At 37.0% G+C, this 23,793-nt stretch overlaps 1 protein-coding gene across 1 annotated transcript; it reads right to left on the bottom strand.

The window, feature by feature from the left end:
- LOC107593620 (MAGUK p55 subfamily member 6-like) lies at positions 1-22,992 on the bottom strand. The gene is made up of 14 exons (XM_016283420.1): positions 22,884-22,992; positions 19,333-19,409; positions 19,189-19,222; positions 15,315-15,464; positions 12,847-12,965; positions 11,287-11,439; positions 8,647-8,799; positions 8,262-8,489; positions 5,657-5,788; positions 5,469-5,565; positions 5,127-5,195; positions 4,438-4,599; positions 4,139-4,347; positions 1-177 (listed from the first exon to the last, which is right to left on the bottom strand). Exons 3-14 carry the CDS (start codon positions 19,196-19,198, stop codon positions 1-3), a joined length of 1,659 nt encoding a protein of 552 aa, XP_016138906.1. The 5' UTR covers positions 19,199-19,222; positions 19,333-19,409; positions 22,884-22,992.
- Positions 22,993-23,793: the final 801 nt, after the last annotated feature.

The raw sequence follows: 23,793 nt of genomic DNA, 5'->3' as shown, positions 1-23,793 counted from the left end.
TTAGTAAACCCAGCTCACTGGAACCCACTGCGGTTCAGTACAGAGTTGCTCCACATCTGACTGCAGTTTCTCAAACGCACAGTCTAGGTTGTCATTGACAATAATGAGGTCAAAGTAGTGTCTGTAAGCTCGCAGGATACGAGCGCTTTCATCCACAGTCTTCTTCAGGTCCACATCCTGTGAGAAAGAGAAAACAGAATTATTATTTGAATTAAGAGAGAATTTATGATGTTGACAGATTAACCAGATATTCAGTGAAACTGATAATTATTAAGTCCATTTGTAAAACAACCACTATAAATGATCGATTGAATATTTATCACTTTTTAAAATATTTAATTCCTTCCCCCTGCTTTCTGGGGAATAATGATTGCATTCATACAGCTTATTTCACAAACAGAATGAGGGAATTAAGAGTTTAATACCACAAAGAACGTCTGCCAGATCGTTGCTTCAGCAGTGGGCGGGACTAACACACAAGTGGTAATTCCATTGGCTAGTATTCACCGATCACTTTCTGCATTTTGATGTTAGTAAATCAATTGGGTGAACGACAATGTGATTAGCACACAACAGACACTGAGCTGCTGTCAATTAGGTTGTTAATTATATATATATATATATATATATATATATACACACAGTGGAGATCAAAATTAGAGAACAACCTACAATTTCACTGGTCACTGTTTGATCCTATTTGAAGTTATCCTAACAGCAGTAGAAGGGCAGTTTTTAAGCATATTAATTGTATTCTGAAGCACAGTATAAAAAACCTAAATTAGATATTTGAAAAAACAACTTTGATCAAAATTAGAGAACACACAGATACCTCCAAGTTATTGGTGTTAATCTGGCACCTGGTGCTAATTTCCTTAATTATATGACAAACCCTATTTAACTGGCAACATTCCTCTAATTTTCACTGCGATTGTAAGATTGCGGGCTGCCCTAAGGTGTCTGAAACCATGTGACAGGAGGTTGTCCAGATGAAGGTCAAAGGGACGATCTTTTCAGTCATTGCATGAGAACTTTGTCGTTCCAAATCTGTAATTTCTTGAATATTGCAGCTTTACAATGACACTAATTCACTCAAGTCCCCCAAAAAGGCTGGTCTTCCACTTAAGACAAATGGATGAGAAGACGGGATAATGCGGAGACTCTCGTGGTTGGGGAAGTGGTTCAACACTGCAGCTGGAATTGCTCGCCAGTTCAGTGCTGAATAGGGTAAGGATCTGTCTCAGCACACTTAAGAGAAGTTGGACTGAAAGCGCACTCTGCAGTGACCAAGCCTCTCATCAGCAGAAAGAATCAAATGGCTCAGCTCACGTTTGCTGAGGAGCATGTTGTGTGGACAGAGGAGAACTGCTCCAAAGTTCGCTTAAGTGATGAGAGCAAGATTAAGGGAATTAAGAGTTTAATACCACAAAGAACGTCTGCCAGATCGTTGCTTCAGCAGTGGGCGGGACTAACACACAAGTGGTAATTCCATTGGCTAGTATTCACCGATCACTTTCTGCATTTTGATGTTAGTAAATCAATTGGGTGAACGACAATGTGATTAGCACACAACAGACACTGAGCTGCTGTCAATTAGGTTGTTAATTATATATATATATATATATATATATATACACACAGTGGAGATCAAAATTAGAGAACAACCTACAATTTGGTCACTGTTTGATCCTATTTGAAGTTATCCTAACAGCAGTAGAAGGGCAGTTTTTAAGCATATTAATTGTATTCTGAAGCACAGTATAAAAAACCTAAATTAGATATTTGAAAAAACAACTTTGATCAAAATTAGAGAACACACAGATACCTCCAAGTTATTGGTGTTAATCTGGCACCTGGTGCTAATTTCCTTAATTATATGACAAACCCTATTTAACTGGCAACATTCCTCTAATTTTCACTGCGATTGTAAGATTGCGGGCTGCCCTAAGGTGTCTGAAACCATGTGACAGGAGGTTGTCCAGATGAAGGTCAAAGGGACGATCTTTTCAGTCATTGCATGAGAACTTTGTCGTTCCAAATCTGTAATTTCTTGAATATTGCAGCTTTACAATGACACTAATTCACTCAAGTCCCCCAAAAAGGCTGGTCTTCCACTTAAGACAAATGGATGAGAAGACGGGATAATGCGGAGACTCTCGTGGTTGGGGAAGTGGTTCAACACTGCAGCTGGAATTGCTCGCCAGTTCAGTGCTGAATAGGGTAAGGATCTGTCTCAGCACACTTAAGAGAAGTTGGACTGAAAGCGCACTCTGCAGTGACCAAGCCTCTCATCAGCAGAAAGAATCAAATGGCTCAGCTCACGTTTGCTGAGGAGCATGTTGTGTGGACAGAGGAGAACTGCTCCAAAGTTCGCTTAAGTGATGAGAGCAAGATTAATTTATTTGGGTCTGATGGGAAACATTTTGTTTGGCATCAAACTGGTGAAAGACTGAAGCCCAAGTGTATAAAGAAGTCAGTGAAAGGTGGAGGAAGTGTCATGGTTTGGGGGATGTTTTCTGCAGCAGAAGTTGAGCCTATTATACAGCTACATGGCAGGTGAATGCAAATGTTTATCAGAACCTCCTTCAGCAACATGCAGTTCCTTCCCAGCAAGCATCTCCCAGTCTGCCTGCAATTTTCATGCAAGACAATGTCCCCGTCACACTGCAAAACAGATCAAGCGGTTCCCTGAAGCTAAGAACATTGAAATAATGAAACGGCCGGCCCAGAGTCCTGATATAAACCCGAATGAAAATCTCTGGAAAATCCTTTGTGACAAAGTTATGGCTAAGAAACTCAATACAGTTACCGAACTATGGAAGACACTGGAAGAAGAGGACCAAGATCACACCAGCACAGTGTGAGAAACTAGTGATGTCCTGCGGCCACAGATGTGCTGAAACAAGGGCCTCTACACTTCCTACTAATTTCTGACAGCTGTAACCCTCCAAAATTTGAGTTCTTTTAGGACTTCTTTCATGCTACAGTGGACTAGTGTTCTCTAATTTTGATCACTGTGTTTCCCACACAGTAAAGGTTTTTGTTGAAATGCCTTGGTTGTTTAGTCAAACATGTTAGCTAATATTCCTTCATATTTTGAGCGATGAAGATTAACAATATTTCAGAAAAAAATCTAATATTTATAGATTTGTGTCTAATTTTGATCTCCACTGTTATATATATATTTTAAAATGTAATTTACTTCTGTAATGGCAAAGCTTACTTTTCAGCAGCCATTAGTATGCCAAAGTGGTCAAGAAAGATTTCTGATTAATATTAATTAATATTTTTGAGAATTTTTTCAGGATTCTTTTATGAATGGAAAGTTCAAAAGAAACTCTTTTTAAATTGAAGGAAAATCTTTTGTAACATTGTAAATGTCTTTACTGTCACTTTTAATCATTTGAATGCATACTTGCTTTATAAAAGCATTAATTTCTTTCAAAACCCCAAACTTTTGAATGTCAGTGTATATCTCATGTGAACGTATCTTATTAAAAAGCAATTTAAAACTGTTTCTCTATGAAAACAAAGCAAGACCGTTAAGCCCATGTTTACTTAGAAGAACAATTAAAAAACAAGCCCTGTACTGTTTAAAATTACAGCATGGTAGAATATTTTAGAGGCAGAAGAAACTTGAGGCATACCCGTCTTCATTTCAGGCTGCAAAGCAACAAAATGTGATTATTTTAAAGGTGGGTGATTCTTTTCTACACCCACTGTATACTGAAATGTGGTGAAAATAAATGTCTAAAGATTACTGAAAAATATCTTCACCTTTTAACGATTTCTTTCAAATATTTATTATATTATAATTAGAATTTTTTGAAAGAAGTCTTTTATTCTCACTAAAACTGCATTTATTTGATCAAAAATACCTTTTTTCAGCACTCTTTGATGAATAGAAAGTTCAAAAGAACACCAATTATTTGAAATATAATTTTTTTGTAACATTATAAAAGTCTTTACTGTCACTTTTGATCAATGCATCCTTGCTGAATAAGATTTCATTTCTTAAAAAAAAATAATTCAGACACCAAACTTTTGAATGGTAGTGTATATTGCCATATATTCTGTCATTTGAATTTATCTAAATGACATAATATAATATCTGTGAACCTCTCTGACTCTGAGATACCCTCACCTGGGGATTGACATCCAGGATACATGTGCGGCCGGTGTTTACCACCTCATGGATGGAGTCGATTTTAGTACCATACAGGTTGCCGTCGTAATCTCCGTGCTCCAGGTACCGGCCTGCCTTGATGTCCATCTCCATCTCTAGACGTGTTACAAATCTATATGACTGACCATCTTGCTCATCACTGCGAGACCGCCGAGATGTGTCTGAGATATTGAGACAGAAGAAAAGAAATGGGTAAACCTATGGGCAATTCATTTATAATTTCGAGGTAAGAGTATTCATTAGATACTCACGTGGTACAGTGGTACCAAAGCGAGTGGGATGTAGTACAACTAGTCTGTTTTTCAAGCTACGACGCCCCACTCCTTGCGCTCCAATCAGAATGAGGGTTTTCCTCTGAAATGGTGGCATACGTGCTACTTCCTCGTAGATCTGAAGCTCATGCCGATCAAACTCTGCAGCACAATGGATTTATCAATATTAGGATAATGATGCATACACATACTTGAGCAAGGAGAGACGTGTTTTTTACTTATTCTATAAATTATTAAGAATTAAATTTTTTTAATATATACATTATTGGTCAAAAGTTCAAAAAGTTTTTGAATGAAGTCTCCTATGCTCACCAAGGCTACATGTATTTAAGTAAAATACAGAAAAAACAGTAATATTGTAAAATAAAAAAATATTTAAAAAATTACTTTTTTATTTTTAATAATTGATAAAAAGTGACAGTTTATATAACGTGTATATTTCAAATAAATTCTGTTCTTTGAACTTTCTATTTATAAAATAATTTTGGGGGAAAAAAATGTATCACAGTTTCCACAAAAATAGTAAGCAGGAAATTTCAACATTGATAATAATACAAATAATTTTTAATAATTTTTAAAAGTATTTTGTTTTATTTATTTTCGTTAAGGCCCTTTCTGATTACATTTCTATAAAAAATTCATATAACCAAGTATTTTTATCTACTTACCTGCATTTTTGGCAGTAAGGTACATCATTTTTTTCTTCTTTTTACCAGTTATTGTTCCACATAGGATGCCTAAAAAAAGCGAAAAAGAGAAGAAGTGAAAAAGCTATAATATGTAATGCAATACTACATTTGTCCATTAGATGGCATTATGTTTGTATTTTCTTGGACAAATTTGTGTGTATTCCATACAAATGTGTACAATATATTCCACACAGTCAATACTGTAAAAGCATAATACATTAATATACTATGTCCTTAAAACAGTATCAGAAGTTTCAGAATACTTCTGTCATTTTGTTTAATTTCATGTTTTGGCGACAATAATGTGTTTAGGCACATCACCTGATCCATCCAGGTCTCTAGGAACAAATGCTTTTCTCTTTTCTTCCAGAAAGTGGCTGGGAATCAGCCCAGTACCTCCTTCTGTTAAATGGCATGCCTGTCAGTCAAAACAATAAGGTCAGTGAAATACAGTAACAGACCAATTCACATGAGCGAGAACAGGTAAGTAAAAAGCACAGTAATCATACCTGCCACCAGTTTGGGTCTTCTCGGTTGACAATCTGCAGGATATCACCCCTTTTAAAAGCAAGCCCCGCCTCTCTGCATGGAATTAGATTGTCATTGGCTGGATTGTAGTCAAAATGTGGCTGTACATAAACCTGAGAGAAATAAAACAGGTGGGATTAATCCAAACACCAAAAAGCACTCAGCATAATTATTATATCCACTAATACATCTCCAGTTATTTATCAATCAGCAAATGACACAATCTCTGTCTCAGGAAAGTTAGCACTCGAGCTGTTGACATTCCAGCGGGATTACAGAGTTATAATTTAATTCTCATTCAAGTGATTTTAGCCAAAATAAAATGGTAAATATTAATTGTAATAAAAATTAATATTCCTCCCCCCCCCCTTTTTTCACTTGTTAGCTTTAGAACAACAAAATGAGGAACAAAGAATGTGCATTAGATGTGTAATTGATATTTTCTGTATTTTTCCATTCTTGGATTGTCATAGAAAATTATGGGAAATGAGAATGAGTCATCTCAGCTCAATAAGTACTGCATAATTAAATGAAAATTTATGACTAATACATATTAATTTCAACTAAGGAGTCGAGGTGTTGCCTTGTTATATCACATGGGTGTAAAAAGCAACATTGTATTCTGAAAAAATAACATTTAAATGTTTAATATTTTTAGTGAATTATTGTAGATGTTTTACATGTGCACAATTGTTTAAAGCATGAAATGGATTAATTTTTTTCCAGCATCCCCACAGCATTGTGGTCCCATTCATATGTGCTCGTCTCATAAATGCAATCTTTTTTTTAACATGACTTGAAAGAAAAATCAAAAACCTAATCTTACTTTTACACACATAACCTCGTACTAGATCAAGTATCATGATTTGACAAGTGTAGGCACTAAATTTCCATGGCAGATCTGCATGTTCACCACAGATCGAGGAGGAGGGGATGATATAATATTTACATAAACGTATTTAAATAAGAAGCCTTATTTTGAGGCCTAGTGTCACTGAATTTGAGAAACTGAATCACAATAACAAAATGATTTATGTTTTAGTAGAATCCTTTTCTAAAAGCTTCTTGAGAAGCCATAAATATGTTATGTACACAGAGGGAGATGTGAGATACAGAGAAAATACCAGGAGCCATGTAATGAGGTTGAATTGAGCATGTGTGTGTGTCTTGCCCCAGATAGCATGTGGAGTGTTATTAATAGGGCTCTCAGGAATCTTTTTTACTACAAAGAATCATGGGATTTCATAAATGGCCAAACGTAACCCCAAGGATGGATGTTAAGGGTGCGTTCACACTTGTCATGTTTGATTCGATTGCTGTTAGTACGGTTCGTTTGAGTAAGTGTGAACGCTGCCATCTGAACCCTGGTGCGCATCAAACAAGCGGACCGAGACCGCTGAAAAGATGGATCTCGGCCCGCTTCCAAAAGTAATGACAAGATGCGACGCTATGCGACATGATTTGACAACGCGGTGTAACCAAAACAAAATGAGCAGAGGGCAAACGTGGAGCAACGATGAGGTAAAGTGTCTTATGCTTTATGAGCTCCTTGTGAGTTTGCAGGTGGTGAAAATAAAATTATATGTACACGCAAGAATGAGCGCCCATAGTCCAGCAGACGGCATTAGGTGTGTTCGACTTAAAGCGGCGTTGAGCAGACCGATCGGTTACGGTTAGTGGATGCTTTGATATCATACACCCGCAGTGCCGCTTTAAGTGTAACGCACCTTTTGTTTGGGGTGTTCGGTGAGTTCCATCAAAAAATATATCAGAATCAGAAGAGCTTTATTACCAAGTATGTTTACACACACAAGGAATTTGACTTGACGACAGGAGCTTCCAGTGTAGAAGAAAGTACAAACACTGAATACGTCATTCAAGCCGACCAATCGGGTTGTAAACGTATCACTATGCCTTTAGGTTCGCTGTCAAAAATGCCAATGAGAACGCTAAGCGGACCAGGACCAAATGTATCATTTTCCTTTTTGATCCGGATCAAATGAACCAAACGAACCGAACTACAAGTGTGAACACACCCTAAATGTGTGTTTCGGCATGCACACAAGTTCACATGTGCATTTTAAATGTTTACTAAACAAATACGGATGGATATGAACTACATGAATGAATATGAATATCATTATGTATATTTAGTGTCTACATTATGCAGTTTTTTTTACAGTTTGGAGTCAGTAAGATTTTTTATTTAAGAAATTAATAATGTTATTTAGCAAATACACATTAAATTGATCAAAAGTGACAAGACACTTACAATGTTGAAATACAGTGTTGCAAAAGATTTCTATTTCAAATAATTTTATTTTTCTATCTCAAATCAGCATATTGGAATGATTTCTGAAGGATCATGTGACATCAAAAACATTTAAAAATATATTAAAATAGAAAACAGCTATTTTGAAATGTAATAGTATTTCACAATATTACTGTTTTTACAGCACTTTTAATCAAATAAATGCAGACTTCTTGAGCATAAGAGACTTCTTTCAAAAACATTTTACCGACCCCAAACACTCTTGAACAGTAGTGCATATGGATATTATTGTGTGTGTGTGTGTGTGTGTGTACCTGTGGTGGCGCTGGAGCATCTCTGTAGCTGGGCAGTATTTTCAGTGTTATTCCTCCACTACATTCTTTGAGCATCTCCTGGAGTTCAGTGGGATTATTGCCAACGTCCTTCCCATTCACTTCCTTTATGATGTCACCCACATGCAGTAGCCCCTGCCTGTCAATCAGCCCTCCGTGGAGGATGCGAGCGATTACCAGGTCACCCTTATCCATTCGGAAGGTCACACCCTGGGCGAAACGATAGCATGAGTAATGAAACGCATACATGCACTTTCGTTCTGTGTGTGTGGACTGGATATTAACTGACATTATGACTGGATGAGATTTTAAAAGTGGTGACTGAACATGTGGTCACATATAAATCTATATATTCACAAACACACACCAGAGGTTCTCCTGCTTTCTTGCGGATGCCAATCATCCTGACTGCATCAGCCTGCATAAGAGCGTTGTTTACTGCTGCTTCATTGGTCACTTCAGGAGGGGGTGGGGCTTCATAGCACTTTGATGCCACTATATCATGGGCTTCCAGAAGAGACTGAAGTAAAGAGAGAAAATGAGAACAAAATACTGCAGAAAAATGTGAAAATATACGAAAAATATATGAAAAACCGTGAAGGTACAAGCAAAGAAGGTATGAGATGAGACAAAAAAGAGAAATGAGATGACATAAGATCAGAACAGAAGGTGCCAAAAATGAGCCAAGATGAGAAGAGAAGTTATGAGATGAGAAAACAACATTAAAATAGATGAAGATAAGGTATGAAATGAGATGAGCTGAGATGAGAAGAGACGGTACGAGATCAGAGAAGGTACAAGGTGAGACAAGAAGAGAACGTAAGAGATGAGACGAGATGAGAGGGTATGAGAAGAGAAGGTACCAGATGAGAAGAGAGGTTAAGAGCTTAGTTGAGAAGGTGTGAGATGAAAAGAGAACAGAAGGTACAGGATGAAATGAGACAAGAAGAGGAGGTTTGAGATGAGAAGAGAACAAGGTATGAGATTAGATGAGAGGAAAAGATGAGAAAAGAAGGTGTGAGCTGAAACAAGAAGAGAAAGTACAAGATGAGATGAGTAAAGAAGAAAAGGTGATAAATTAGAAAAGATGAGACGAGATGAGAAGGTATGAGATAAGATGAAACAAAAGAAGGTACAAGGTGAGACAAGAGAAGGTAAGAGATTAGATTAGAAGGAATGAGATGAAGAGAAAATAAAAGATGAAATGAGACAGGAAGAGAATGTGCAAGATTAGAAGAGAAGGTACAAGATTAGATGAAAGGAAAAGGTAAAAGGTAAGATGAGAAGAGAAGGCATGAGATGAAACAAGAAGTTGGTATGAGATGAGATGAGACAAGGAGGCAAAGTATGAGATTTAATGAAATAAGAGAAGGTACGAGATGAGATGAGATTATAAGGTATGAGAAGAAATGAAATGAGAAGGTACAAGAGAAGAAGATACAAAAAGAGATGAGACAGGAAGGTACAAGAAAACACCTGAAAATGAGGCTCCTGCAGGATTTTAGAGAGCTCTGCAGTGCTGTCATCTTGTACAGTCAGTACACTGATGTCACCCAGAATCTCAGTCACAAGCTCCATGTTATTCTCCTGCACTGCCTCCAACTTCACATCGTCCAAACGCTCATGAGCCTGATCACAAACATCTCATCATTTCATCAATCCATGAACTGATATTTCTGACTGTGTCTAGGTGCTCCTCTGTGAATTTAATACAAATTGGCATGTTTAATATCCAATAATTATTCATTTCGTTCAGTCTTAATCAATCACAAATTAAATTTGCTTATAGATGAATGGAAAATGGCAAATTTATTTATATAGCACCATTAATTACAACCCATGGTTGTCCAATGTGCTTTACAACAAAATAAAAAATGAAAACACAAAAACACATTTACTTAAAAATACACAAAGTATAATAAAAAAACAATAAAATGTAAGGCAGGAAAGTGTTAACACAAATTATAAGTCTTGTCAAACAAATACGTTTTTAAGATAGATTTAAAAGCAGATACAGAGGGGGCAAGTCTGATTGTGACAGGTAATTCATTCCAGAGTCTCGGGGCAACTACAGAGAATGCAGTCACCTCTACACTTATACTTCGACCTAGGGATAACCAACAGTCTCTGTTTGGAAGACCGAAATGATCTGGTGGGAAAATGTTCAATCAACAGGTCAGAAAAGTAAGATGGGGCAATACCATTCAGAGATTTGTACACTATGAGTAAAATTTTAAAATCAATTCTGTGGCACACTGGTAATCAGTGCAGAGAGCGTAAAATTGGAGTGATGTGGTCCCGTTTTCGAGTACCCGTAAGCAGTCTGGCTGCTGCATTTTGAACTAACTGTAATCGGGACAGAGTTTATTGGCTCATCCCAACATATAGAGAATTACAGTAATCCAGCCTGGAGGATATAAAGGCATGGATTACTTTTTCAAAATTTTTGAAGGAGAGAAAATACTTTACTTTTGATAGCATTCGCAATTCCCAAGTTTATCTGCTTAACAAATTTCAGAGACTCACCGAAAAGATGAGAAAAGAAGGTGTGAGCTGAAACAAGAAGAGAAAGTACAAGATGAGATGAGTAAAGAAGAAAAGGTGATAAATTAGAAAAGATGAGACGAGATGAGAAGGTATGAGATAAGATGAAACAAAAGAAGGTACAAGGTGAGACAAGAGAAGGTAAGAGATTAGATTAGAAGGAATGAGATGAAGAGAAAATAAAAGATGAAATGAGACAGGAAGAGAATGTGCAAGATTAGAAGAGAAGGTACAAGATTAGATGAAAGGAAAAGGTAAAAGGTAAGATGAGAAGAGAAGGCATGAGATGAAACAAGAAGTTGGTATGAGATGAGATGAGACAAGGAGGCAAAGTATGAGATTTAATGAAATAAGAGAAGGTACGAGATGAGATGAGATTATAAGGTATGAGAAGAAATGAAATGAGAAGGTACAAGAGAAGAAGATACAAAAAGAGATGAGACAGGAAGGTACAAGAAAACACCTGAAAATGAGGCTCCTGCAGGATTTTAGAGAGCTCTGCAGTGCTGTCATCTTGTACAGTCAGTACACTGATGTCACCCAGAATCTCAGTCACAAGCTCCATGTTATTCTCCTGCACTGCCTCCAACTTCACATCGTCCAAACGCTCATGAGCCTGATCACAAACATCTCATCATTTCATCAATCCATGAACTGATATTTCTGACTGTGTCTAGGTGCTCCTCTGTGAATTTAATACAAATTGGCATGTTTAATATCCAATAATTATTCATTTCGTTCAGTCTTAATCAATCACAAATTAAATTTGCTTATAGATGAATGGAAAATGGCAAATTTATTTATATAGCACCATTAATTACAACCCATGGTTGTCCAATGTGCTTTACAACAAAATAAAAAATGAAAACACAAAAACACATTTACTTAAAAATACACAAAGTATAATAAAAAAACAATAAAATGTAAGGCAGGAAAGTGTTAACACAAATTATAAGTCTTGTCAAACAAATACGTTTTTAAGATAGATTTAAAAGCAGATACAGAGGGGGCAAGTCTGATTGTGACAGGTAATTCATTCCAGAGTCTCGGGGCAACTACAGAGAATGCAGTCACCTCTACACTTATACTTCGATCTAGGGATAACCAACAGTCTCTGTTTGGAAGACCGAAATGATCTGGTGGGAAAATGTTCAATCAACAGGTCAGAAAAGTAAGATGGGGCAATACCATTCAGAGATTTGTACACTATGAGTAAAATTTTAAAATCAATTCTGTGGCACACTGGTAATCAGTGCAGAGAGCGTAAAATTGGAGTGATGTGGTCCCGTTTTCGAGTACCCGTAAGCAGTCTGGCTGCTGCATTTTGAACTAACTGTAATCGGGACAGAGTTTATTGGCTCATCCCAACATATAGAGAATTACAGTAATCCAGCCTGGAGGATATAAAGGCATGGATTACTTTTTCAAAATTTTTGAAGGAGAGAAAATACTTTACTTTTGATAGCATTCGCAATTCCCAAGTTTATCTGCTTAACAAATTTCAGAGACTCACCAAAGACAACACCCAGGTTTTTCACCGATGTCTTCCCACATGAAGACAACCCACCAAGATTTGCTTTGGGATTATGAATTGAATCTGAAGGACCAAAGACTATAATGTCTGTTTTACTCTCATTAAAATTCAGAAAGTTTAGAGACAACCAGGACTTTACATCTGACAAGCAAGCCATGAGAGTGTCCAAACCGTCTGAATTACGTTTTAAGGGCAGATAAACTTGGGTGTCATCAGCATAACAATGGAATGACAGCCCATACTTCCTGAAGATAGAACCAAGTGGGAGCATGTATATTGAAAAAAGAATGGGAGCCAAAATGGAATCCTGAGGAACCCCACATGATAAAGAAGCAGCACTAGAAAAATGATCACCAATATTAACTGAAAAACTTTGATTAGAAAAATAAGATTTAAACCAATTTAAGGCACTACCCTTAACGCCTGCATGAACCCCATAAGCAATGCAAATCAGCAAGAGTAAAGTCTAGGCAGCTGGGTGCACTATACCTTGGCCAGCGAGCGGACGATAGGACTCTCCATGATGCCTTTGAGGAAGATGAGGTCAATGTCTTTAGCCCCGGTGGTGGTGGGCAACTCACCCAGGTTATCCAACACCTGCTGCATAGCTGCACGCATACAGAGAGAGCTGTTACGAAATGAGACACACCTGCAACACGCTGAGTATTACACACCAGGGTCAGAGGACAGGGCAAAATATTCACCTGCAGGATTAAACAAACTTCACATCACAATAACAGATGGCTGAAATATAACACCCCCTTCCATGGTACTATAATCTGCTTATTGTACCTGTTTAGCTATTCTTTTGTCTTCAGTGTTCATTTGATCTACTGAGGTCATTTCCTGAGTGTAAACTAGTATAGTGTGTGAAACACATGTAGTATTTAGTTGTATGTGTGTAAATAGAACGAGATGCCAAGCATATTGACTAATGTTATATATTGTTATAATCGACAAGGCTATAAAAGTCATAATAAATAAAAAATAAAAAAATATATACACCACCGATCAAAAGACAGGGGCTGTTAAGATTTTGATACAGTAAAACAGTAATATTGTGAAATATTATTACAATGTAAAATAACTATTTTCTATTTTAATATATTTTAAAATGTCATTTATTCCTGTGATGCAAATCAGAATTTTTCAGCAGCCATTACTCCAGTCTTCAGTGTCACATGATCTGTCAAACATTACACTAATATGCTGATTTGCTGCGCAAGAATAATTTCTTATTATTATCAATGTTGAAAACAGTTTTTCTGCTTAATATTTTTGTGATACACTACCATTCAAAAGTTTGGGGCAAGTAGGTAATTTTGAATCGCTCTGTCTATTGCTTCTTAGAGCATAAGAGACTTCTTTCAAAAACATTTAAAAAACTTAAACGTGTGACCAGTAGTGTATATTTTTAATTCCATGGCTTATAACAAGATAAATAAAAAATATATTTTCATTAATTCATAAATAAATAAATGTAAAAATGTTTTTGAAAAATATTTATTTATTTTTTAGTTGTTGTTTTTTTACTTTGTGTCATTCATACTGATGATAAGACCACTCTCTAACACGGTCATTGACTAATCTTGCTCCACATCTGCACACACAACCATTTTGCGAGGCCAAGTGCTCAGTGAGTCACGTGACTACACAGGTCATAGCCTGCAGTAGTGTAATCCATCTGTGACAGTAGAACAGAACAGAGCGCGTATGTGTGTGCTTACACATTTACTCTCCATCAGGAAACAGTAGGCGAGACCAACAGATCAATATTTAACATCAGTTCAGTGGTTCAATTCCATTCACTTAATTCAGGTCAGACACTGTTGTAGTCCAGAAACAACCATCAGCAAGCTCTGACATTATGCCACTGTTTATTTTCTATTGCAAATATGTCACAGAGAAATGCACCCCGGGGGCCTCCCTTATTTGGCTGATCAGAGTACATTATGGATGAACTGACAGAGTAATAAACAATTGAGGAGGAAATAAAGCACAAATGAAGTTACACACACACACACTCAAAAATGAGAGCATGCAATTAATGTTAATATATGTGGGTGCACACACCCTTTAATAAAAACCTGGAAAACATCCTAACTGAATTCAGTTTCACACAGTGATAAAAGTTAAATAAATATTTATATGAAAGTATTTAATTTTCCATGTAACATCAGCTGAATTAAATTATATTATTTCCAATAAAATAGAAATTTCATTTCTCAAGTTAGGGGAAAAAAACTGAAAAAACTAACTGTGGCACATAAAGGATCAGCTAATATATATATATATTGCTTGTGCCTCTTTTAGCTAGCAAACATTGATTTCATTTTTCAAGTTAGGGGAAAAAAACTGAAAAAACTAACTGTGGCACATAAAGGATCAGCTAATATATATATATATATTGCTTGTGCCTCTTTTAGCTAGCAAACATTGATTTCATTTAAAAAAAAAAATTCTTGTCAAATTCTGGATCTGTAAATGTGAATCTATTTCAAGATATATTTGTATACTTCTTAAAATTTCAGCTAACTAATTTGAGGTAGCAGGTAGTTACCCTCAGATGGTCTTCTATTTTTATTTTACTGTTGAAGTAGAAAAATCTGATCTAAGAGCACTATTAGAAATGTTTCTGTGTTGATTTAATGCATGTAACTTCTACATTGCATTTCTCTCTCATTCTCTATCTCCTGTTCTGCAAGAAATCATCTCTCACCCCCAGAATCAGCAAGAATTTCCATTAATACATTATATAAATACAGAAATGGAACAAAAATAAAACATATGCAACTCATCTGTCAAACCAATGCCACAAGCTATGCTCTGTACAAACCTGGCAACCTACTTTTGGTTTGGTCAGAGTATTTCACGCTTCTCATCTAAGAGCCATAAAATGCCATTCATATTTGAACATATAATTACAGAGGATATGAAAAAACAAGAAGATCTCTAACCTCCAGAAGTGTCTGCGCTCTCAACAAGTTCAGACATCCCCTCCCCAGTTTCTCCAATGCCCCCGGCATCCGAGTTAGAACCTGCTCCGTTTGAGAACACTTCGCCCACAGTGAAAATCATTCCTGCTGTCAAATCTGACCTCTGCTCTACTGAACCACAAGAAAAATGCTGACTTGCCAATGAAAACAAAGAGACTAATCAAATAAAAACCTAGACAGAAACTACTCTCTACTCTGACTCTATAAAAAAGCTGACAGGAGGCAGAAGAGTGAAAAAAGCAAGACAGAAAAAGAGGCAGAGAGACATCCAAGCAAAGAAAGGAGAGAAAGTATTCCAGACGCCTACCGAACACAGATGTGGAGACATACACATACACAGATCCTCTTACTAGCACTTCACTTAAAAACACACATACAGCACTCCATTTAAACATCTAATCCCACAATCCCCTCCTGCTGTTTCAGACTCCACCCCCTCACGTCAGAGACAGCCCATCACCTAGTTAAGCCCCCCCAGTGCATCTTACATAAGTTTCCTTATATAAGCTCTCAAACCGGGGGACTGAAGGGCCAACTTGAGATTCACCCACCCTCATTCAACATGTCCCCCACTGATTTTTCTGCAAATCTCACGCTCTTTGTCCCAGTCCTGGTCATAAGGATGTAACAGTGAAAACTTCTGCTTTTCTTAATGAACAGAAACACACTGCACTCAACACTTCAACAGAAGACCAAATGGTCTGTATATGAAGAATGTTCATATTTACTGTCACGTTTTGAGCGGGCCACAGTTATTCTGCAAACAGTCAAAAGCATAAAGCTTTGAATGCATGTATCGATTTTATAATGTTTAATGCTTGGATTGAATCAGCTGGTAGGCTGCAGTGTTTTAGTGCTGATAATGTTAGCTGGGGTCAAATGCATTAGCTTGTATTAACATTAGGATGTATTAACAGCAGCTCACGTAGTTTTACTCTGAAAGCGATGACACATTATAATCTTTAGTTTATTTAGTCTCATTTCATGACCATCATACTGAACCAAGAATTCCAACCAACCTGGTTATTTAAGCAATAACCACCTAATTTTGAATTCATACAATTTCAAACATACAGTGGGTATAGAAAAGAATCACACCCCTTTAAAATAATCACATTTTGTTGCTTTGCAGCCTGAAATGAATATGGACACAGTTTTTGTTTTATCCAACTGTATTTACTCATTGCAACTTAAAACATCCAAGTGAAAGATATAACAAAAAAAACAATCAATGAGCTGGGAAAAAGGATCACTCCCTTGTGTCAGTATTTTGTTGAACCAACTTTTGCTTTAATTACAGCCTTTAGTCTGTTGGGATTTGTCTCTACTAACTTTGCACAATCTATGTTTTGCAATATTTGCCCACTCTTTTTTTGCAGAACTGCTCAAGTTCAGTTAAATTTAATGGTAAGTCTTCAAGTCATTCCACACATTTTCAAATAATGTTCTTTTTAGCAGCATCATATGACCCCTTTAAAAAAAACTTACTTTAAATATAATTATTTTACGTGTCTGTTTTTTGAATGCATATTGGAGTTACAACTGGACATTCAGTTCTTAAATTATGAAAGACTCAAATTAATAAAACTGAAATTATTTTCCAAAAAATTATAAATTTAAAAGAAACAATAATAACAAAACAAAAAAACCAAAACAATAACAACAACAACAATAATAAAGAGACATTTTTATGTGGGGGAAAACTCCAGCAATGCTTACAGTAATATTACAAGAATGTATGAAAAATAATGTTTGATCTGGATGGAATTAATCTTGATTCGAGGTTGGAGCCATCTGAACCAAACTGACTGTTAAAAGTGTTTTTTTTCTTTTCTTTTTTTACATATACACAACACATATTTTGTATATACAACCATATTCAAAATATATAGTATAACATGGCCAAACTGTCCTGATTTGGAAAGACATTCAGAAGCTCATCCAAATGGCTGGTCTAAAATAAACGTTTCTCTGTTTAATACTGATACAGTAGCCTGTATCCAGAGAGATGCCTCACTTGCACAGCTGTGCCGTAAGAGGATACGATCTGTCCCTAATCCAGTGCCCCTCCCCCACATCTCCCTTTCTTCCTCCCCCCTCTCATAGCATTGCCTTCTGTAAATCCAAGTCGGATTTTAATCTCAACCATGGTGGATTAGAGAATCCATTATGTGCTTGTTGGAGCAAGGCTGAAAAGGCACGGCTGAGCATCAGGTGTAAATGACTCATCAAAGAGGTGGGAAAAAAAGAGGTGATGAATAATGCCTGAGGGGTGAGATACTTCCAGTTAAGGTCCATATGTTTACTGCACATGTGCTTTAAATGATGCATTTAGGAGGAAAGTGCAATCAATGTGTTTAGAAGCTGAATTTAGCTGCCATCTTAACATTTAGCATTAGTCTGTTAAACAAATAGCGATTTTGGTTAATTTCACACTCATTTACAAACATAAATGTGAGAAATGGTTCCAAAGAAGTAAATTAGGAGACAGTGAGTTAACAAATTACCTCTGACAGCCCAGGAACATGCAAATCATCATCAGCTTTCAGGTACAATCTGCAGTCGCAGAAAAATCCCATTATCTTTGTAAGGTATTAGCTTGCAGGTTACCTCCAAGCTACACATAGAGAGCTTTTGCAACTCTGAAGTACTAATATAAGCCTGTAGCAACTGCAGAATGTACCTTTAGCAGCATTTTATATCTACCATGTCCCATAGATGTAATTAAAATAAATCAACTTAACCAAACCCAAATGAAGGCTTTGATTTCCCAACAACAGTAAGTATATGTAGTTAATATTTGCTCTTTGTTAGCATTATTGCAGCACTAGGTGCAAAAAATATATTTTATTAGGCTTAAATATGTGGAGAGAGACTGTGAGGACTTATCTGACCAACAAATAACGGAGTTACAATACATTGTAAACTATCCCAAATATTCATGATTATAGTTACATAAGATTAAACCTAAAACCTTTAAAAAAAATAGTTTGTTACTTGAAATAAAAATACATAAAATAAAAAATATATAAAAATAAAATAAAAAACGTAAATTATAGGTTTAACTTGATATTAAAATAACTAAAGCTGAAATTAAATTTAATAAGAACTATATAGACATATTTAAAAACAAAAATGATAATAAATTATTAAAAACCCCAAATTTATTTTTGTACTAAAATTCAAACGAAAGCAGAAAATATAAAATGGCCTAATGGTTAGAGAGTTGGACTCGTAACCCAAAGGTTAATACCACGACTGAGGCGCCCTTGAGCAAGGCACCGAACCCCCGACTGCTCCCCGGGCGCCGCAGCATAAATGGCTGCCCACTGCTCCGGGTGTGTGTGTGTTCACTGCTGTGTGTGTGCACTTAGGATGGGTTAAATGCAGAGCACTAATTCCGATTATGGGTAACCATACTTGGCCACATGTCACGTCACTTTCACTTTCATACTAAAATAAAACTGCTGATATTACAATTTGACCCTTCAAAATGTCAGTCATTTGCATGTCCGTGGAATCAGGAAGGTGGCAAATGTGCAACATCTAATGACCATACTATCAATTATTAAGCACCATATTCAACAACAATATGCAGAGAATCTTGAATATGCAGAGAAAATTTTATATCAATTTTTTACATCTTATTTAACTCTATCATTTTATGTGTTTACATCTCTCAGATCGATTTATATTAGTATACCTGATTTACTAATTACATGCTATTTTTCAGCAGTTTAACGACTCGATTACAAAAAGTGCTTGTACTCTCATAGTAAATCACAGGCCAGATAAGTGCAGTCAATCTCTCTCCTGCTCACTTCACCATCTCTACCTGTGATCATGGCTGCCGATCAATGAGATTCCAGCTGTGAAGACAATGTCACATTCACTAATACAGTTAATCTACTTTCAAGTAACATTGGATCGATGAACACACGTTTCTTTGGTCACAATTACACACTCACACACAACTCACTTGTGGCCGATGTTGTTCCCGCTCCCTCTCCGAGCTTCTACAAACTACTCATCCACTGCTCCAGACAAGTACAGAATCTATAGAGAGAGAAGGACCATTTAACACTGCTCGCGCAAACGCACACACTTACACACAGTTCTCCTCCTGGGTCGGGACAGAGACTGTCACAGCCCTGATCCTGACACAGTGGGTCATTGTGTGAACTGTCATTTGAGGTCAGGAGGCAGTTGCCTGGTTTGTTGTGTTAAGTAAAATCCACACCATTTCTGTTCCATTCATCTCTTCATGTCACAAACTTTAAAAAAATTAATTCTTTATAAAAGCAATACATGATGATGATAGTTTATTGGCATTGTATTTGCCATCTGACATACATAATGATATGTGACATTCATATTGTTTGAATATGATGCACATAAATAAACTTATGCATTCATGAATTAATATAACAGGTGTGAACAACCATGAAATGTATTTCTTTAAGGAATAGTTCACCAAGAAATTAAAATTTGCTGAAAATGTACTCACCATCAGGCCATCCAAGATGTAGGCCTATGAGTTTGTTGTCTGAATCAGGAGAGGAATATGCAGAGATTGAGCACCATATACAAGCAAAAACAGTCCAAAACAGTTCTAAACAAATATGTTGTTAGACTTTGATGCAAGAGGACAACAGGGATGGACTTATTCTGAACCCAAATTATGGCAAGAAGTGTCGATTTGAAGTTAAGATGCCTTAATGATAAATTTTCCCTTCACAGCTTTTCCCTTCACAAGATATTAATTGATGGACTGGAGTCATGTGGATTATATGTGGATTATTGTGATGTTTTTATCTGCTGTTTGGACTCTCATTCTGACGGCACCCATTCACTGCAGAACATCTATTGGTGAGCAAGTGATGTAATGCTAAATTTCTCCAAATTTGCTTCGAGGAAGAAACAAACTCATCTAAGATGGCCTCAGGATGAGTACATTTACGGCAAATTTTCATTTTTGGGTGAACTATTCCTTTAACAGTCTATTAACAGGACTGATGACAGGTGAACAACTGGGATGTCCAGACAAGTCAGATCACAGAGCATTCATATGCATTTTCATTTCATGTGAAGAAGTTGGAGAGTGTGCTATGCATATTACATGACAGATAAAAATAGGTGCCCAACATACATGTTGAATTAAGACGGATTCTCGAGCGACTGTGTAATTCTGCAAGCTTCAGTGAATATCTGGGCCATTACTGGAAACTTTCTGAACATTGAGCATGTTAGTACAAAAAGGCAAAAGTTATGCAAGCTTTTAAAGAAAAAATCCTGAAAATATTCGGAGCATTAAAACGGGTGCACAAAAAGACATAATAATAAAACACATAACAAAAGATTTTATCATTTCATTTTTTTTTCAAAAATTACAAAGATATGCATCAATTAATGTTTGGGTGCACCAGCTATTACGAATGTCTCTCTAGTCTCATAAAGAGTGGCTGGCAACCTGGATTTGCCAACAGCCTAATGTCCTTCCCACAGCCTACGCTGCTACAGCTGACATCTCAAGAAAAGCTTGATAATTAGTGAACTTGATGGAGCGCACACACACTCGTCTCTTAACAAAGGGTACGGCACATCCCCCTGCAAACCCCCCCTCGCATGAAAATGTAGGTCAGTTTGCATGAGGAAGTGTCCTGCAAATAAGAGGATTACACCGATTGTGCCAAGTGTTACAGCAAAACAAATAATGAAAAACAACAACAACAATTCTCATCATGGTATCATCATGTTAAGTATACAGTATGTTTATTCTATTAAAAAGGAACAATATGTACCATTTTCATTTGTGTTATTTATGCTTCATATATTTGTACAATTTTTCCATCGAGTTAAGGGCAAAGTTTAAGTAAAAATACAATACAAAATTGAATAGTATTATACTAAGTTAAGAATTGCGTGAGAGAGAAAAAACTCGCTATAGATTTGTCAGATGTTTTGACTGTGCATTTGATAATATGTAATTTTTAGATAAAACCTGTTGAAGGGGACTTACGGTATATTTTCATTTGTAGAAGTAGCAGTTAATTTATAAATTATAAATTTCTAACATACAAATTACATTAATTAGGCAACAGTGATCAACACTGAGGATTTGAGATAATTTATGTAGCAAACATAAGGGAAGTCGTGGCCTAATGGTTAGAGAGGTTGCGGGTTCGAGTCTCGTACCGGCAGGGATTGTAGGTAGGGGGAGTGAATGTACAGCACTCTCTCCCGCCTTCAATACCACGACTGAGGCCCCCCAACTGCTCCCCGGGCGCCGCAGCAAAAATGGCTGCCCACTGCTCCGGGTGTGTGTTCACGGTGTGTGTGTGTGTTCACTGCTGTGTGTGTGCACTTTGGATGGGTTAAATGCAGAGCACTAATTCCAAGTACGGGTCACCATACTTTGTTCACTTTAAAATGCCCAAAAAAGAGACAAAATTCTATTATGAACACTTAAGACAATTAAATGTCAAGACAAAATAAGTGAAATGTACTGTTAAGATTATTAGGTAAAATGTATGAATTAAGAATGAATGAATGTAAAAATGAATAAAAATTGTGGAGGGATGAAAATAAATTGCTCTAAACTTTCCTGGCATTGTGGTAATTGAAGCCACGCCCATTTGGAACCCCAAGTCTTCTGCGTAATGACGTAGCGGGATTCCCCGGAAACGTTTACACAGGCAGATGTCCAGGGTTCGAGTGAGAGTAGGACACTGCGTAATTATGAATTAAACGAGATTTTTACACTCAGAGTAGCTATCAGACTGTACATTTAAGCAATATTCGTGGGTTTTTCACATTAGAAGGATTTTCAATTGACAAAACAATTGTTTGCCTTTAAAACAACACAATTGAGACCGACAGAAGCTGAAATGCGCAAGGACTCCCACCATGTCCTCTTCCTACAGAATAGCCTACAAAATCTCGTTTCACATACAGTCAGAAAATGAGACGATCGCAGATGTACGCGATTAAGATTTATGAAGTTGCATGACATAGTCCTTTTTAATCATGTTTTAATTCCCATGGCATATGTTTTTCGAGCTCCGCTCCAACAAAACTGCAGCGCGGGACGTTTAATCAATGAATGATACCAGCAGATGAGCAAAAGCAGATCAATATCGGCCGAACGACTCAAACAAAATCTATGCTGGCAAACGATTATCAATAATATGTATTTACAAACGATATTTCTTACAGATGTTTTCACACGCGCGGCCATTTTTGTTATTTATTCAAAGCGCACAAAGCAGATAACCTGTTTCACCTGAACCATGACAGGACACTGGACAGATAAGGACAGACACTCAAGTCACTGTTCCCCCATCAGTGACCGAACCTGGTGCTTTCCAAAAACTCACACACACTAAAACAGGACAGCTGGGGGCTGGGCTTCCGAAGGCAAAGTAATTTCTACCCAAATGTGGCTCTTCCCAGCACATATAATGTTACTTTTAAATGAAACACAACTTGCTCCGATCCGCATTTTGCAAATAATGCGATCTATGCACTCACCTAGGTTGTTCCGAGTCCTCTCCAGTCGTCCCGGTCAGATATTCAAAGCTTTCAGTAGTCGTGGGTCCCGTGGCTAACTATTCGGACACACACAATGCCAATCAAACGCTAAGCCGCGCCTTTCGTGTGACGTCTGTGTGAATGGACCAATCAGAGCTCGCTCTGGGTTTACGCCTCGCCCTCTCGTGGCAGATTATGCTAGTGGTTGCAATGTTTAATGCGTTTTAAGAACGCAAGAGAAGACCGGGCATGTGTGGGTGTTTTATTTAGTGAATGAGAATGAATGAAGTTTAGAGTTTTTTACTTATGTGTATAAACATATTATAATGACTTTTATATAAGAATTGATATTACCCAATGACTAAAATAGACTACACAGGGCAAACGATAAGAATCAGGGCGATTGTTTTCCCATACAATTTGCATTGTATTTAACAGGCAAATTGTTAGTAGGCCTAACTATATAGCTCTCTTTATATCTCTACTGTTTATACCTGTTATAATATGTAATTTGACAGAATCACGTAGGCTGCATAAAATTAGCAAGATTGTAAAAGGGATCTTTTGGAAGATCAAACAAAGTAGTTTCGCTTTCACAACGAACAACACAGCGGCCTAGCATGAGGGGAAGCCCCGCTGAGGCCGGGCTAGAGTGAGCTGAAGCGGCGGAGTCGAGAATGGCGCACCCAGCGGATGCGACGAATGAGCACCAACCACATGTGACAGACCCCGGGCTGGACTCCGCTTTGTTGTTGTATTTCCTCAGCGACCAGCACAGATAAGCTCTAGGCATGACGAAGTGGATATCGTCCTCTTTTGGAAGACCAAACAAAGTAGTTTCGCTTTCACAACGAAGCACACAGCGTCTTCACGACATGTTTGCGTGAACATTTGGGCGGCGTTATGCAAA

The sequence above is a fragment of the Sinocyclocheilus grahami genome, unplaced genomic scaffold (assembly GCF_001515645.1).
Source record: "Sinocyclocheilus grahami isolate Dianchi unplaced genomic scaffold, SAMN03320097.WGS_v1.1 scaffold174.1, whole genome shotgun sequence".
Taxonomy (NCBI): Eukaryota; Metazoa; Chordata; class Actinopteri; order Cypriniformes; family Cyprinidae; genus Sinocyclocheilus; species Sinocyclocheilus grahami.
The sequence above is the reverse complement of the archived record's forward strand: the minus strand, read 5'-3'. Positions and strand labels throughout refer to the sequence as shown.